Here is a 17,554-nt window from a genome sequence, read left to right as displayed (position 1 = left end):
TTGTGCAATTTCACAGACTTAAATAACGTTATCCTATGGCTGAATTTAGAGCACTATATTTAATTTAATCATAGTTGTATTTCCAGTACATAAAAGCTTTAGGATTCCAAACAAAGGAAAAGCATAAATTATCTTATATTAAACACCATCCTGATGCATAGCAGGTTTGAACACTCAGTGCAACACAAGCGGAACCATAGTTTTTCCATAAAAGAGCATATAAAACACTGCATTTACAATGTGTTTGCAAAGACACAAAACCGAACGGCGTTGTTTTGAGCCCGTCCCACTGAAGCCAATGGCAATTTTGCTGCGGGCACCTGGGCCCCCGAGTCAGGTTCCAGATGTGCAGCAGCACGAGCGCAGTCGGAGCACTTCAAAAGCAGTGGATGAACACGCCGGCAGGAGCCAGCGCTCAGCCAGGAACTCAGAAAAGAGACAAAGCGCGTAAAAAGACGGTGAAGAGGCTCCCAGGCAAATGCCCCTCGCCCGGCGGCCAACCGCTCTCTGCTCCGGGGCTCGGGGATGCCGAGCGAGGCCGCCGGCTCCGCCAGTCCTGCCCGGGACGTGCCCGGGAGCCCGAGCGGCTTCTCCCGCGGCAGCGGCCAGCAACGTGAGTGTGGGCAGGACGGGGGACACCGGAAAAACTCGCTTGGAGCCTCGCATTGGGGAGCGGCATTGCCTTAAGCATCTCCTTCTGCGCGGAGGCGAGGACGGGCCCCTGCGGGTTTATAGTGCTCTGTACAATGCATTACACCCCAAAAGCATCGCAAACGCGTCCCTGCTGGGCGCAATAGCCCGCTCAGAAGGTCAACACCCAAAAAAAGGGAGACTACAGAGACAGCGAGCAGTATCAGCACACGAACTAGCAAGACCGCAGCGTGCCCCAAGCAAAGCCCATCAGCTGCCGAAAGCAGCTGTAATCGGACAAGTGCAATTACCCAGCACAGGGCAGAGAAAACCACGTGCGCCGGAGGAGACCAGCAGCGCGTCCGGAGGAGGCCAGGCCCAGCAGGGGCACGCGGGTCCGGGACGGCAGGAGGCGAGGAACAGCATGCAGAGGAATGGGGGAGAAAAGTGATACGTCCCCTGGGAGCTGGAAAATATGTGAAGCTTAATAGTCCCAATAAAAAATGGAACAGACAGGGCCAAATTCACGGTAATCTGGGAAGGGGATAAAGGGAGAGGTTTTTAAATGAAAAATGTATCAGGAAAAGGCTAGGCATGAGGGATTAAAGGTGGAATCAGTGATTGAATTGTCAGTGCAACTGATTCAAAACATAAACCACAAGCAGAGCAGAGGTCATTTTGTTAATACACAGCACCAGAGCCCGCAGAGACTGTACAGCCACGAGCTAGGAATGCTAACTCTGCCAGTACGTCGCCTTCCTTTCTGCTTCTCCCTCTTCTTTTTTGTGCATTTGAATATTTTTGTCCATATTTTTCAACATATGCTTACCTCACATCAGAAATAAAATGGGAAATGTATATTCGTATGATAATTCACTTCGTTTATCTGGTCTTTGTTCAAATTCAACCTCTCTCTTCAGGTTTTCATTTATAGAGTAATTTACCTCCTTTATTTTTCCCTTTCATATTATTGTCTTCTCATTGCAGTCTCTCCTTCTGCTCTTCTTCTGCTTCATTTTCTCTATTCTCTCAGCGTCCTCCCCTGTCACAACCACTCAACTTGTCTCCTGACCATCGTCTTTCCTCAGCTACAAGAAAACACCAGTCCCTTAACGCTCCTCACACCCTCGGTACTGCCGGTTGAGCCAGAGCACGTCACAAATCAGGGCACAACGAGAAGTTTGCACGCCCTGGAGAGGTGCCTCCGACGCCGCAGGAGCTGCCGCGAGCATTGCTTATCCTTCAGCACTCAAAAACTCTCCTCGACCTCCACAGATCTAATTTCAATGCTTTAAAAGAGGTGCTCACTTAAACACCATGCTGGGCCAGATTCTTAACTGGTATTCAGATATATCATTTATTATTAATAGCAGTGCTACTGTAGTAGCATTTCTACCTTAAGAATATAACCAAGGTTTATAGGGAGAGGTATTCTGGGTAGCTTCACAGGAAAGGAAAATGGAATCAACGTGTTTCGGTTGTATTATTACAAGTTCTTAAGCAATTTTGTATTTATTTCTAGGAACAAACACAGGGAAGAATGATTTGACCTGTTAAATCCACAGCATAACTCATCACACATGATTTAAATTTCAGGTAGATCCTCCGTATTTTTTAAGTTTGCAATAGGATGGGATGAACTGCAAGGACCAGCAGTATATAGGGTGAGAAACTGAACCTTACTATTTTAAAATAAAAACTTTGCGTTTCATCTTGAACTGTGAATGTAGGTTTTTCTCTTACAATTAAATGCTTTTGTAATCTATTAAGAAATTTCACGTATAGCCAATTAATGGTCTTTAACTGGAAATGACATCAAATGTAACAAAATATCTTTAGAATTGGTAGAGAACACCACTGATCTGATTTGAAAATCCTGCTCAGTCAAATCTTCTACAGTAAACACATCGCAGCGGGGGCTGAAACTTTCAGCTCCACCTAACATCTGTGGAATTGATTCTGCTCCCAATCAAACCAACCGCAATTCTTCTGTTCATTTGGAAGGGAGCAGGACTGCACCTTGGGCTTACTGGAAGTTTTGCCTGAATAAGGAAAACAAGGTTTGGCCCCACATTGGTTCTTTTTCAGACTGTATTCTCTGCAGACAGTTTTAAGTTGTTATATTTAATAGAAATCCTGAAAAATTGCAGAATCACGTCAACCTACTGTAATGTAATCTCAGTGGTGAGTTTAATAATAAACCTGTCTACTTTCTGAGAAATCACAAGGGTCACAAAACCTCACATTACAGCACTGTAGATTATAAGCATATTTAAACAGATTAACTATTAAAACATTTTTTTTTCAAGTATAACGTTAACTATATAGAGGTGCCACTAATTTGTATTGCACACACCTGCTGAAAGAGAAACATGATTTGGATCCATAGCGGAGGCTGTCGGCTGACGAGAGTAAAACTGGATTTACTGTATAGGCAGTAATGGCCCTTCAGGGGACAGCTGAAGAACAACTTTGCTACACAACTTCTAACAGTATCTAGAAATAAATATACATAATATTAAAATCAGCTACATAAAAGAAATAAATCTAACTGTCCATTGTTAGTGTATGCGCAATCATGCAGTACTTGCGGATATATTTCCACTACCGGTGTATTTGAAATAGTCTAATCGTACCCCCATTTATCAAGCATGTATAAAACAATCTGAGTTAACTTCTGCTGTGTACGGAAGGGCATTACTGCGTCTGTGCCCTTAAATACAAGCCATGCGACAGTACTAGAGAAAGTTTATTCTCCATTGCGTTAGATCTGGTGCAGTAGTTCACACCCACATAGAGAAGGTGCAAGACAGTGCACAGTCAGGCCTTCAGCATTTACCTTCATGTTTTAAGAAGTTCTCGTGTACTCTATATGTGTTGTTTCACTTATTAAACCAGACGGATGTGTCAAAACTGTTCATCACTTGTTCTTATTTGAAGAGTTTGTTGGAAAAAACATCCCATATTAGGAAGTAGCCATATGTGCCCTGAGATTTATGAAATTCTTGCTGAGTCCTTACTCAGATAAAAGCTGGTTTTTATAGGAATTGAACCCCGCTAAGGAATGCGGTGTTCGCTTCCTAACTAGAAAACAACTCTTAAGCCATCGCTAAAAGCAGCGTTACTTCCCTCACTTTGTAATGAGCCGAAAGAGGCACAAATAGATTTGCAATATCGCTGTACATGTAACACGTTTGCTGTACGGGCCATCTTATATACTCCTGCCCGGCACCACGTGCGCTTCCCAGCCGCAGCCGCCCCGTCCCGTCCCGTCCACCTCCCCGTGCCCGCAGCACCAGCGTCGCCTGCCCCTGCCCGGGCAGAGATGTTCTCGGTGCCGCATCGCTCCGAAGGGCTCCGGCTTCTGCACGCACCGCTGGCCAAGCGCACGCATTGCGGTTCTGCTAGTAATACTCTACTCCTGTACACTGCTTCCTAAACCAGGGTGCCGGCGTATTTTGCAGCCGTTCGCTAACACGCAAGGGCAAAGGATCACTGCTCCTGGCTGTCCTCAGGGGAAAATGCTCAAACCAGAAAGGAAGCATGAGGGCAGCTGCTGGCAGAGCCGCTCTTGCTAACGTGGCCGCAGGCTTTGCGGCAAAAAACACATGGAAAAGGCTTGGAATTCTAACAAGACAAAGGACCAAAAATGCACTTAGCTAGACGCTGGGAAATTTGGACTATGCACGTTCATAGCTACGATTAAGGATCATCCACTGAACAGAGAGGTTTTCTTCAAAAAGGCAGTTTGACTCACAGTCCCAACCTCAGTGCACCATAAACAGAGAGAGGGTCCCTGATTCTCGCTGCTCTGTCAAACACTGTCTACTTATGCCATCAGCGATCATGCCATCTATAGATAAAAACCTGCAGTGGTTACATGCAATCTGAGCGTCCTTCAGAAGCAGATGCTCAGTACAGGGGCTTGTATGCTACATATCATAATTTTACCGATTCTGAACTTATGTGCTGTTTTTAATTGGAAATAAAGTCCTTTGAGATGCATGCTTCTGTTTTTGCAAATACTGAGCTCAACTTTTTTGTCTTGGTTAACTACTCATAATGATAACAGCATGTAAGGCATAACCTAATCAGACTTCTTTATTAACCTGAAATAGCAGTATCATTTTATAACCCCTTGGAACAGGAACAAGCAGCTCTCCAATGTAAAAAGGCTTGGAAAACAAAAGACAAACCCTTAACTGAGGACCGTGATGCAAAATAGAGGGGACAGCCGCACTCTCTTCGTACAGCTGGATGGCTGAACTCCGAAGGGAAGGGGAGCAACCAACCCTGCCAGCTGCTGCCACACTTGTTTCCTGGCTAAAGGCTGAAAAAGCAGGCAGGCAGACAGACAGACAAGCAGTCCTTCCGCGCTGGCTGATGAGCCCGCTAGACGGATCCATATGCAGACCTGCTGTTCCTGGCCTCTCCTGAGGCCCTGCCCTGCCAGCACCTGCAACGTCAACGCAAAAGCATTCTCGAGGCAAACGAAGAGCGTGCCTATCCTCTCGTGGAGCCGTTCAGCCAGGTCTCTCTGCGCGGTATCGACAAAATGAATTGCATATTTAAGAATGCTGACACGGGCCAGCTGGAAATAGGCACATTACTCAGAATCTCGTGCTGTCCTGATGAGTCACAGTGCAATGAAGGTGTAGAAATAGAACGTTTGCTTACAGTGTTTTAACTGGAAAAATGAGTTGAAAACATGGCTAACGGGAGATGGTTTAAATAGCACATCCTTCTGGATTTACTGACAACGAGAGTCAGCAAAAAGGAAGGCTATCAGAAAGTAGCCTTTATTTCCAACAATAGATAATCTTGAAATACCTGTTTATAACAGTTTTCATCTAATCAAGATGTGAAAGCATAGGAGAGAAATGTAGTAAATTCAGTATTTCGCATAAAAACACAGCATATGAGAAATGACTATACCAGAGGTACAGAAGGATGGTTCCATAGAGCAAAAGCACCAATGGATTAGGTTGTCCCTGAGCATGCAGGCAATTCAAAACTCGGGATGTGAGAACCCACTTAATCTCCGGGTAAGTGGCCAAATTGCTGTTAGGATCTGGGACACAGAACTTCAGAAGCTGGCTATTGGAAGCCACTTTATTATCTTTTGACAAAGCTATTTGAATTTGCCAAAAGAAAAGAAGTCATCCACTAACAAGCTGACACTGCAGACTTCACTGAAATTCCAAAGTAACACAGGAGAAAAGATCTGAGACATAAGAAAGAACAGGAAGATTAAAGTTGGAGTCCACAAAAAACAGTAGAGGCACAACACATGCTGTGGGAAAAAAACACAAGCCAAGGCAATGCTTAGTATTTGGAAGCGAGTAAAGAATGAAAATGGATTATACAGACTGTAGATAAATGGATGACAACAGCACTTCTTTCTCGGAGGAACACTTACAAGGTATAATCAACAACATTGCAGCAATGAATCTTGGATTATCTGAAAACCAAGGGGGTGTTCATTAATCTCTAATCATAGGCAGCAGGTGCACAAACCAAGACAGCCTGGAAAGAGTGATACTGAAAGGAAAGAAAAAAAAGAGCCACAGGCACTAGAAGGTCAGAGGGTAAAACAAAGTGGTGAATTTTCCTCTCAGAGAAGAAGTACATGAACTAGAACAAAACGATATCGAGCAGAACAGGATGACAAAACATCACCCAGTTCACCAGCCTTCAAAGAGACACGAGTTGTCTAGACCAGCCCTGACTCTCCTTATGTATGGGCAAGCAAACGTGTCCGTATTTGTCCCAAGAGAGTGCATTTGGCTGAGGACAACTTTGAAGAAGTCTTCTGCTGTCAGACAGAGATGAAAAGAGGAACTGAACTGGGGCCATTACTCTTGGCTTCACAGAACATATTGAAAGAAGAGTCCTGCTAAATTCTGCTACACTGAGACAACAACTCTGAAAGAAAACTAACTTAGACGCGGATCACAGAAATATCACACACATAAGCAACATGCCCCCCTCCTCCCCTTAGCAAGAAAAAGGGCATAAAATCCACTATTTTTGGAACAGGAACTGTGGGGAAAAATTGAGTTTAACCTAACTATGCAAACCAGCAACCTGACAGTGTTCATGTTCAATATTAAGAAAGAGTTTGAGAAACTGAAGTGGTTAATTAGAGAGGCCCTAAGTCCTGGGACATATTAAAGCACAAAAACTAAATGATGCCTCCAAGGAGGCTGTTCACAGAATATTTTTCCAAAAGCACAGTCCAAACTAAAGACCCCTGGTTTAAGCATCACAGATGCTAAAAAATACCCTTAATTTCAATACACTCAAATAGAAGCGGAAGTTTGGCCTTAGTCCACGCATGTGAAAAGTTTAATGCTTCATTATGGGAAATCACTCTTAGCTAAAAGTGACCATAAACCACTTATTGCCACCACTAAAAGGAGCTGGCAATCAACACCTTCCTCTGCTGTGAATACAGCAGTTATTTCCTCAGCTACAAACGTACAAATTGACAAGAAACCTGGGAGGCGTCTAAAGGCTGCCGGCAAACGCTGGAGCGCATTAAACAACCGCGCAAGGCAGCGAAGCGCAGAGCTAAGTTTCTTGTCGATCACACCAAGGCCACAGCAGTCTGATTAAAGCACAGGACCTGCGTGGGTGCACACAGGGGTCGTTATGCCTATTAGTAGAGGGCAGCAAACCTGCTCCGGTCAGCAATTAAGGAAGAACTCGGTGCTAGCTGGGATTTCGTTTAATACGACTGTGAAGGAGATTCCTAAGTGCTACAAAACAAAACGCTGGAAAGGATATACGGAGGCGACACAAAAATCTACGGAATGGCTCAGCAAGACATTCTCAAAGACTTTGAGAAAAATACTAATGCTGATAATACACGCCAACATAAAGGTTAGCTCAAGCATCGGAGTCCGTGCCGGCTGCACGGAGTTAGTCCCTGGAAAAAAGGAGCCTTCATTTGTCAAGACCACCAAAAAGAGTCCTGCTCATCTCAGATAATCTTCAAACATTCAGTATAAAATGAGCAATTACTTGTAGCTAGACTATTTTTGTTATATTTGATATGTCGAATATGGCAATGTCTGGTAATAAGACAAAGTCCACTATGTATGTATTTAAATGGTTTGCAACAAATTACCAGTTTCAACGTGTAACAGCCAACCTCTGCTATCCCCAGAGATCCCCAGTGGAAAGTGATATTTAAATAATAAACTCTTCCTGACAAAGACTAAGATGACTGTGACCCATACGTAGCACTGTTGCATTCAAGTGCAAACCAAAATGCCAGGATTTTGGCAATTTTCCCTCTCATGTAGCAGTTTCAGTCGGTGACTGTGCACTGTATCTCTCTGCAGCACACAGTAATAGCATTCACTAGACATTTTGATAGAACTAGCATAACATTGCCCTTTTATAATATCTTATTCAGTGATCCCAAGGAACTATTATTTTAGCCTCAAAACGCCCATCACAGCAGGTATTTTTTGTTTTACCTTGAGTATAAGTGAGAAACAGAAGAGTGGAAGGATCATTTAGGGCAAAGCAGGGAGTATAACGCAACTGTGTTCACACTTGTGCTCACACACATTTTAACACAGAGTGAAAAAGGTGCTTTTAAAATCACTGCATTATCTATAAATGACATGTAATTATGTACTCAATATGATAAGCAGTTTAAGAAGATTTTTTTTTTTGCTTTCCTAAGACACATATACATGAAAAGGGCTAAACTTTAAGCTATGTTGCATACTTTTTCCAGTCCCTCGTTGCAATGCTATATAAAACACTATGAACCCTGTGTAATCCCAGCTGATTTCAGAGGAGTTAAAGCAGAGCTAATACAACATAGCAAGATCTATTCACACCTGTGAAACTTTAAGATAGTCATTTCTAGGCAAAACAAGTCACAATATTTGCACTTGGGAATGCACAGCAACTCACAGCGGGGAACCTGACCTAACAGGGAGCAAGTTCGGAGGTTTAGCTAGGAAAGGGGAGCAAAGAAACTGCTAGAGAGTGAAAATTAATCACTTGCAGGCTTGAGTAAGGCAGTGAAAAAAACTTAAATTCCCATTACAGGAAAACATATGCATAATTGAAAAAAATGCTTTAATATTGTACAAAGCCGTTGATATAAAAATGAGGAGGGGACACCCAAGGACTGCGCCGCTGGATAACGTACGCGCCATACGAATGGCAGCACAGGAATCCCGTCCGGAGCTGCGGTGCAACCTGTAAGAGTTACGAGTTCGGGACAGGCGAGGGCTAGAAGCATAGCCAAGAAACCCACTGTTTACACAGCTCCTACTTCTCCATGCTCCATCTTTATTTCAGTGTCTGAACCAGGAAAGAATCCCTAGGGAAAGGGAAAAGAAACCGGTCTCAGCCTACAGAGGTGGAGACAACTTCGTTTCCTGAATCCCTGTGTAATTCCCCATGTGGAAACATGTAACCGTTCACTCCGACTTTGCCTGGTAAGGAAAGATGAATCTAGCCCTGAAGAAACTTTCAGGATAACAGTGAGATACAATACATATGAGAGTCCTGTCAACAAAACTTAATAGCTCTGTAACAGTTTCCCCAGCACACAGCAAATCTTGGCAAGTGCCAGTAATTCAATGTTGACTTAAGATTCTTTTGATGTGATTTAAAGCAATGAAGTCCAAATTATAGCAAAAAAGGATCTGCAACTCTTTAAAATAATTGGTCAAAAGTATGTAAGGGAGAAAGGAAGGAAAAAATTAACTAATTTCCCTGAGGACATTAAGCCTATTACATTGGTCACATTTAAGCTACATATTTACAGACTCTAGAACTAGTTTGGTGCTTTAAAAACTATTGTCGCTTCTAAAAGTAGAAAGCAAACTTAAAGCAGTGTGTTTATGCCAACTTCTAGTTCACTTAGTAACCTGTCCCATCTGACCTCAATTAGGATTATGGAAACACTATCTCCACCATTATAATTGTGACTCTAATAGCACTTCTATACTAACTGGACTCATAGAAGCTTTAAATATGGGGAAGAAAAATATACAAAAAAATAGAAACGGACTTGCCTCATGACTAGTTTAAGAACGCCAGCTCATGGAGCTGGATGACGGATACTTTTGTTTTACTTGGACCAAGAAAATTCCTTGTACTTGTCAACACGTCAAAAGACATTACGCCAGACGTAAAGGACAAAACAACATGCTAGCAGGTACGTCTTCATCGTAGCGTTACCTTAGGAGAGGCAGTCACACGTGAACGCACGCAGTGCCTTGCTCTGAACGCAAGTCACCACCACGTCCACGCCGCTGTCGTATTACTCGCACGAAAAACGAGGCTCTCGTGGATCTGAGCGCTGCTGTAAACCACGCTCTGACTTTCTCAGAGGGAATTATGGGACGCTTTGTACGTGGTTTTGCCACCCATTTTAGTAATGGCCGAGAAACGGCGGGGAGGCACAGCCCCGTTTCCCAGCGCCCGGGTTGCTCAGGCTGGGCGCACCCTGCAAGGTGCAAAGGCTGCTAGGCCGAACGCTGCCAGCACTGCTGCACCGAGGACCGGCCAGCGAGCTCCCGCGCGAAGCAGTTTTACCAGGTGAGAAGCCTGTGCGTGTCAATAAGGTTTTCATTTAGGGTGAGCGCCGATTCAGGAGCCAAATTAACGCAGCAAAGAAGGAAAGGTCATAGTTTTGCTTCAGCTCATTAGCAGCAAGGAAATACCTACTGCTGCCAAATATCTGGGGTAGTAAACCGAACAGACAGAGCAATTGCTGTTTTTACCCCATTACTATGAATTATCCATACGTTCAAGCTCATAGGAGCAAACCTAAAACGAGACATTCTAGAGCTCTGTGCATCCTTTCGCCCCCAGGGCTCCTCCCTCAGTGACGGCAGCCGCTGCGAGGCTTAGACACATCTCCTCCTTGGAGAGGCCTCAAGGACGAGTTCTCCTCCTTCTCCACCGTGGCTTCAGCTTGGGTTAGAACGAGATTTAGAGCAGCACAAAGAAAATATTTCAAAACATAAAGAACATGCTGAAGGCTATGCAAAGAACTGTGTGTGTGTGTGTGTGTGTGTGTGTGTGTGTGTGTGTGTATACACACACACACACACACACACATATATATAAAAAAAATCACCTAATGCCCCAGATTTCAGAGGCTGATCAAGCTCCCAAGGAAACTCAACTTCCAGCCAAATGTCTCTCAACACATCTGTTGACAAGTCTCAAACTTCTACCAAAAGAATAAGCACCAACTTGTTTTTCTACAAGAACAAGGGAATAGATGTTGGAATTTTGAAATTAACTGCTAAGTGGTTGTGCTTGGGAAAAAGAACAAACCATAAACACAAGAATTCATCAGTAGAGTCGCTGCTTGTTGTTTACCTCTGCTTAACGTGCTGGGGTAAACAGTAGGTACATAATCACTGGTTTGGGGAACAATTCATGCATTATTTGGTTTAGAGGTAATCCTTTACTCTTCAATAAAATTTCCTAATAGGAGTAAAAGTATGCTCCTAAGTTTTCCCAGATAGAATCAAAACGACCCATAAACATGCAAGCAGATAATAAGAAACGGATACAACTTTTTAAATTTCAGTTTTAAATCATTTCGGCTTCCTCAGTTTCCTTTGTCTGATCTCTTCAGTTCTGATTAAAGATGAGTATGCAAACTATAGATATGTTTATAGGAAAAAAGGGTAATTTTGAAGCAATCAGTCAGCTTCAAAAAACAACTTTTATTGTTTGTTTTGATTTTGAACATGACCAGCTTTGCAATCTGACAGCTTATTATGCATGCCACAACTGAGACTAACAGATTTCACCTCCAGTAAATTCACATAAATGTTCCTGGAGGAGATATGATTATAATGGGGTCTGGACAGCCACTGCAGTGCACTTAGCACACTGGGTTCAGCAAATTTGAGTGGCAAAAGCCACCTCTGAGAACATACAGACTTGCTAACTTTACAAAATGCTCCATCTTCCTTCCCTTCACCATCAGGGTAATGAAAAGCTGATGTCATTTGAGAAGGTACAGCAGTAATCTCCATCACATTGTCCCACCTTCAGAAGCAAAAGGGCTTCTGTAAAGAAGCACAAACTGTAAGGAGCCTGTTAGGTCTGCGTAGGAGAGCAGGGCACAGGAAAAGCATCCTTCTTCCGCAGTCCCGTAGCTGCCTGTCTCCTTCTGTGACAGCCCTTAGCTGCCTCTGAGCAGCAAGCAGGAAGCTCCCGGCTCCGGCAGATGGCTGCTGGGCTCCTCTCCTCCGTGCCACGGCACACATCCGATCCTCCCAACCTCGGGCATTCTCTTAGGATTCGTTCCCTGCACCCTGACTGCTCTCCTGGTGAAATCTGACTTTTCTCTCCGATTCTAAAACCAAAGACGTGGGCTAGACATAGCAGTCAAAGCAGAGATGTCCTAGCAGCTGTGAAAGCTTCTGGAGGAATATATAGGTCCATCCTGGTCTGACCCACCTACTGATGATAAATCCTCAAAGTGATGATAAATCCTCAAAGGAAATCTATCAGCTACCACATAAATGCATCGGGAGATCAGTTTGTTTCTCAATATTTAAACTGATGCTTCCAAATTAGGTGTAAAAGGCACATAATTTGCTGTTATCACATATGAGAGGGCAGCAAGTTATAAGTGTGTTCATGTTCCTATTACACTCCCTGTTGAGTTGGGAATTTCTCTGGAATTTGATGATCCAGATCATTGCAAACAGGATCACCATTCTGTGAGTTAGCACTTCCATTTTCACAGTGTATTCTCACATTTGGGATGAATTTGAAAGTTAATACCAGTTCTATATAATAAAATGCCAACTAATATTTTTTGGCATAGCAAAGACACAGTTGATCTCTGGAAACATTGGCCTGAGTCTATGCAACTTTGCGGTCACACTGAATTAGCAGAGGTTCATATGTTCTAAATCAATGTTTGGCTGATGGAATGCTTAAATTTATCAGAACGGTGCAGAGGCAAGCACTGCAGGGGAGCAATGATCTTTCCCATCTACTCTATCATATGGCACCAATTATCTCTCAGTACAGCATAAAACATAATAACAACCAGATTTAGGGCCAGCATACTGCAACCTGTTTCCCCTGCCGTCTCCTCCTTTTTTTAGAGTCCTGTCATTAATCCTACAAACTGTTTGCTGTTTATATTTCCTCCTATAGAGCAACAAGGAGCCAGGAATGACTTACTGCTACAAAATGATTACAATATTATTTTTCACTGAATGGCACTGCCTTTTGAAATTGATTCTGATGTGGCTTCAGTGACCAAGAATTGAATGATACGTTATACCTCCCTGAGCTCTAGCCTTTTAAAGAAGAGGTTAAGCAGGCTAGAGATGTGCAAATCCTTCTATATGCATATATTATCAAACATTTTCTTTCTGATGGCTCACTTGACACTCCTGTTAATTCTAATGGTTTAAACTGTAGGCATTAATGGTGACATTTTTATCTCAACTATATAAAGAGTGAATATAACTAGAGGGGAAACAGGGACCTGCCCTCAAATTATAAACAAACAACAGCAGTTGTACAGACTCCTGTTCATGAACCATTTGACAGCAGCCACTCCCAGAGACAGGATGCACAGGGCATGTGCTTGATCCATAACTCCTAAATGTCTGTGAAACAAGAAGAATAAGTCAGAAGTTGTCTGGCATGCAGGGTTCAAGGTGAGAACTGGCGAGGCTGGAACAGATGGAGGCCACTAGATGACGGAGAACGTTGGGCCGGATGGAGGAGTAATCAGTGGCAAACGATGTAAAAGATAGCAGCGTCTGTTCCCAGATGGATTGCTGTGGCACTCCTGAAGTCGATTCTGACAGGTCACACCACCGCTATCACCTAATCCTGGAACGTCATCTTTCACCTACGCCTTTCAAAGCATCCTACTGAAACCATCCCTATTTCCCCAGATGGGGAAAGTGCCACAAAGAAAAGCAGAAAGGATAAAGGATCTCTTAAAAGGCACACAGTACTGTCAGTGGAGAAACCGCAAACGCAACAGAGGGATCTTAAATACAGGTCCTCCTTCGTAATCGTTAGAATTCCAAAGACATTGAGGTGGTGGAATTTCTGCCTCACGTACGCCTAAAAGTAATAACGGAACTGGGAAGCGTTCCGGAAATTATAGACACACCACTCTGGGCCTCTGCCATCAGCAAGATCCCAGAGGTACTGATAAGAAACAAGATCACAAAGCATCTCAAAAAATATGAGCTGATGAAAACTACTTTGCTTAGCTCCATGAAAGCTAAAGCGTTTGACAAATACGGTTGCAATTTTTTCAAGGAAAAGATTCACAGGATTAAGAGGACTGATGTGATGAACACAATAATAAAAGAATGTCTCAAATGTCTTAAGGCATGGTAGAGATGTGAATCTGGGTAAACTGGTTCAAACTAAACAAGAACTGAACCAAAGCGTGAGCCCCAAACTGAAACAAGCTCAAGTAAAAAGATTTTTGTGGTTTTGGATGCCTTCCTTCTGCCCCCTTTTAAATCCTCTATCAAACTGCAGTGTTAGTTCCAAAAGACTCACTTATGCAAATATACACATGTATCTGGTAAGCTGCTGTATCTTGTCTCTTCTTCAGAACACCCTCAACTTGGCCATTTCCTTAGCCTAAGACACTCTAGCCAACCGCCCCAGTCTTACCACCGCTTCTGCTGTACAATCATCATTCAATTCACAACTTTCTTCTGCCTGAAGCACATGCAATCTAAAATAATAAATACTAAATGCAACAACAGACCCGAGGACCCATAAATTTTTCAAAGTGTATAGAGATAACTTCAAACAAACTGTTGCTGACTGACAACTTATACTGGCTATGGATCCACCCTCACAGTTTTTAACCTGTAAAATCTAACACTCAACTCAATAATACATAAATTTTGAAATATGGTATAAAAAAAAGTATTATAGCCCATAGAGATTGAGAAACAGCACTGAATGAGCTTATAAATCAACAGGGAGACTACAAAACACACCCTGTCAAGCAAAAATATTTTGCAAGGGCTATGAAATATATACCAAATGTCTGAATCAATAGCAAAAAAAAAATTGTGCAAAATACAGACGATGTTACAGAGCAGAGGATGTAATCAAAGACATGCAGGGGGACTCAAGCGGTCATCAGATCTGTCCCTTACCCACGCTCACAGTCATAAATATCTATGACATTCTGGTTGTAGTAGCAGTATAGCTGAATGATGGTCTAAGGATCGAGTAAGGCAAGGTTCAGAAGTAAAATCTGTTATTAAACCAACTAATGTACTTGGAAAAAAACAGACATTACGTGGGACACTAACCCTTCTTCAGATCTGTTCAAACCTATAAGCCTTGCTTTGCCAATGTCAGCCCTGATAGACTTGTGTTTAATGTGCTTTTAGAAGTCCTCCGCAACCTCCTCTGGCAATGCATATTGTAGTTCTATTAGAGAACTTTTTCTACTGTTTAAGTTGAATCTTCCTTTGAATCTGAAATCATTATTTCTTGTCTGGCCCAGCACAGGCTGTTCCTTTTACAGTCTTACACACAGTTGAAAACTGTTATCATGCCCTCTTTCAGTTTTCTCCTTTTTTGGTTAAGCAACCCAATATTTTCAATATTCCTCATAAGTCATGTTTCCTTGACCTCTGAGCACCCTCCTTGCTTTCCCTCAGTTTCCTTCAATATCCTTGCAGTACCTGCAGGGCAGGTTCTCCAACACAGAAATGGATCAAATAAAATGATGTCACTCCATAAGCAGCTGGCCTGCAATGGTCACATTATAGAAGAATGTTGGAATAGCAACTCTGATTCGAGCCAGAAAATTCAACCAGTATCTAGCTAGGAGCGGATGAGTGAAAGGGAAGTTTAAGTGAGGAGCGTAAGAACAGAATAAACATACAGCAATAATTTCCCTTCTACTCCTTTCATACCTCTACACTGACATGTGGCTCAGGCATTTCCAGAGTCAGAGGTGATACCATTTTTAATAACCCTCAAGTGTACCAAATCCATGAATTTGCCTAATCACTTTTGAAACCAGGTACCCTTTCAGCATCCATAGTGACCTGTAGCAATAAGCTCCGCCATTTAATTTCACGTTGAGATACCTATTTTGTATATTTTGAACTTGCTTCCTGACAACTTCATTGTATGTTTTCTAGTAGCTGTATTAGGAAGGACAGTGAGCTACCACACCCAATTAATCTTCTCTACATCATTCATGATTTTACAGACATCTCTTTTCCAGACTCTGCAGTCCCAGTCCATTTCATTTTTCTTCATGTGGAAGTCTCCGATCATCCTCGTAACCCTTCTCTGTGACAGATCTACTTTGTCCTTCAAGATTCAAGCTTCAATGAATTTAGACAAGATGTAATGATGTTATAATGATGTCTCTATTTTTCCTTAATAATTCTTATCTTGTCTATTTGCTTTTTTGTCTGCTGCTGAGCACTGAACTGAATGTCACCTGTCATTCTGTAAGCCAGTTACTCAGTATCTGGAAAACCTTCTGCAAATTCCTGGTTTTCATTCTTACTTCTCTTACTATTATCAGTATTTCTGCTCACAGATCTAACAGGAGCCATGTAGTCTGATTTTTGATGTATGAATAAGCATGCAAGTTTCTTCTATTCTAGCCAATAAGTCATTACAGCATACTTTTTAGGATAACATCCGGTCTCAGTTTTAAGAGATGAGGAATGCACCATGTTCACAGATAGTCTGCCCAAAGGTTAGACAACTTCAGCACTAAAAACACAGGCCTGATTTCGAATCACGTTTAAGTGAAGTGAACAGAATTTGGCCCATCATTAATTAGAAATTCTTACAGCTGACACTGACTCTTTGTTGATGTGTATATAAGCTGCATTATAAAAGCCCAGGGAAGGCATGACTCTAATGAAGTGGTATTTTGGCAAATCTGCACCCTCCATTACTAGCAGACTGCAGCACTATTTTGTTGCAACACATCTACTCATTCTTTCACCTGTTCTACTTCAGGATGGGAGATTGCTCTGAAGTGCCTATTCCCCGCCCCATCTTTTACATATTAGATTTCCAATTCAACAAATTCCTACATCGCCTACATAAAATTAGCCAACTATATACATTTTTAAATACCTTAATATTTTCTAAACATCTTCTTTAAAAAGGAAAACAGATACATTTGAATGATCCTTGATGGTGTGCAGGAATCACGGAAGTCCAATAACTGCCAAGCTTTTGATCGAGTGGTTTGTGTAATATCTGAAATACTAACAAAGCTGTCCCCTGCGTAATGAGACAGACTGCATTCCTCTGAGTGCATTCAGAATGAGTCACATAAATTTTGCATTTGGCACATGTGTCCCTACTCAAAGAATTTCCCTAAGAATGCTAGTTGATAACTTCCAGGAAATTACAATAGTTTGAATGAATTTTGAAATAGCTACATGCTTATAACATGATCATATTAGGTGCTTTAGAAAGGAAACTGAGCAATATACTTAAAAATATTCAGCATATTATATCAATTTATGCAAGGACATAGCATTCAACTCTTCAAGCCAGATTATTCACTCTCAAGTTTCCCCTGTAATTTTATGCAGCAAAAGTTATACCACTAATTCTACCAAACAGCTATTTCAAATAAGCCTGGCCTTTGAGACTTTTCTCAGAAATTTCTGCACAAAAATAAGCTTTTAATTATATCTCTCTGTATACGTATCTCTTTTATGGGTGAGAACTGCTTTTCAACTTCTTGATCATTGAAAAAGTAAACAGATGGTAAGATACATAAAATCAGTTCCTATGTCCATCAAGTAGTATTAAGAGATGACATTCTAAGTGACCGGTAATTAATTTAAATTTTTGATTCAGCTACTCTTTATGTGAACTTCAAACAGTTGGACTATAAATCACTCACATCTACCAC

At 42.2% G+C, this 17,554-nt stretch overlaps 1 protein-coding gene across 2 annotated transcripts in view; it reads right to left on the bottom strand.

Annotated features, from left to right (window-relative positions):
• The window catches only part of VEPH1 (ventricular zone expressed PH domain containing 1), an 89,951-nt gene that overhangs the window by 28,490 nt on the left and 43,907 nt on the right, over positions 1–17,554 (bottom strand). For both annotated transcript variants that reach the window (XM_026057796.1, XM_026057797.1), the window contains exon 9: positions 2,987–3,126. In XM_026057796.1, coding sequence (XP_025913581.1) covers positions 2,987–3,126 — 140 coding nt within the window. The remainder of the gene's footprint in view (positions 1–2,986; positions 3,127–17,554) is intronic.

The sequence above is a fragment of the Apteryx rowi genome, unplaced genomic scaffold (genome assembly GCF_003343035.1).
Source record: "Apteryx rowi isolate R43461 unplaced genomic scaffold, aptRow1 scaffold_140, whole genome shotgun sequence".
Lineage (NCBI taxonomy): Eukaryota > Metazoa > Chordata > Aves > Apterygiformes > Apterygidae > Apteryx > Apteryx rowi.
The sequence above is the reverse complement of the archived record's forward strand: the minus strand, read 5'-3'. Positions and strand labels throughout refer to the sequence as shown.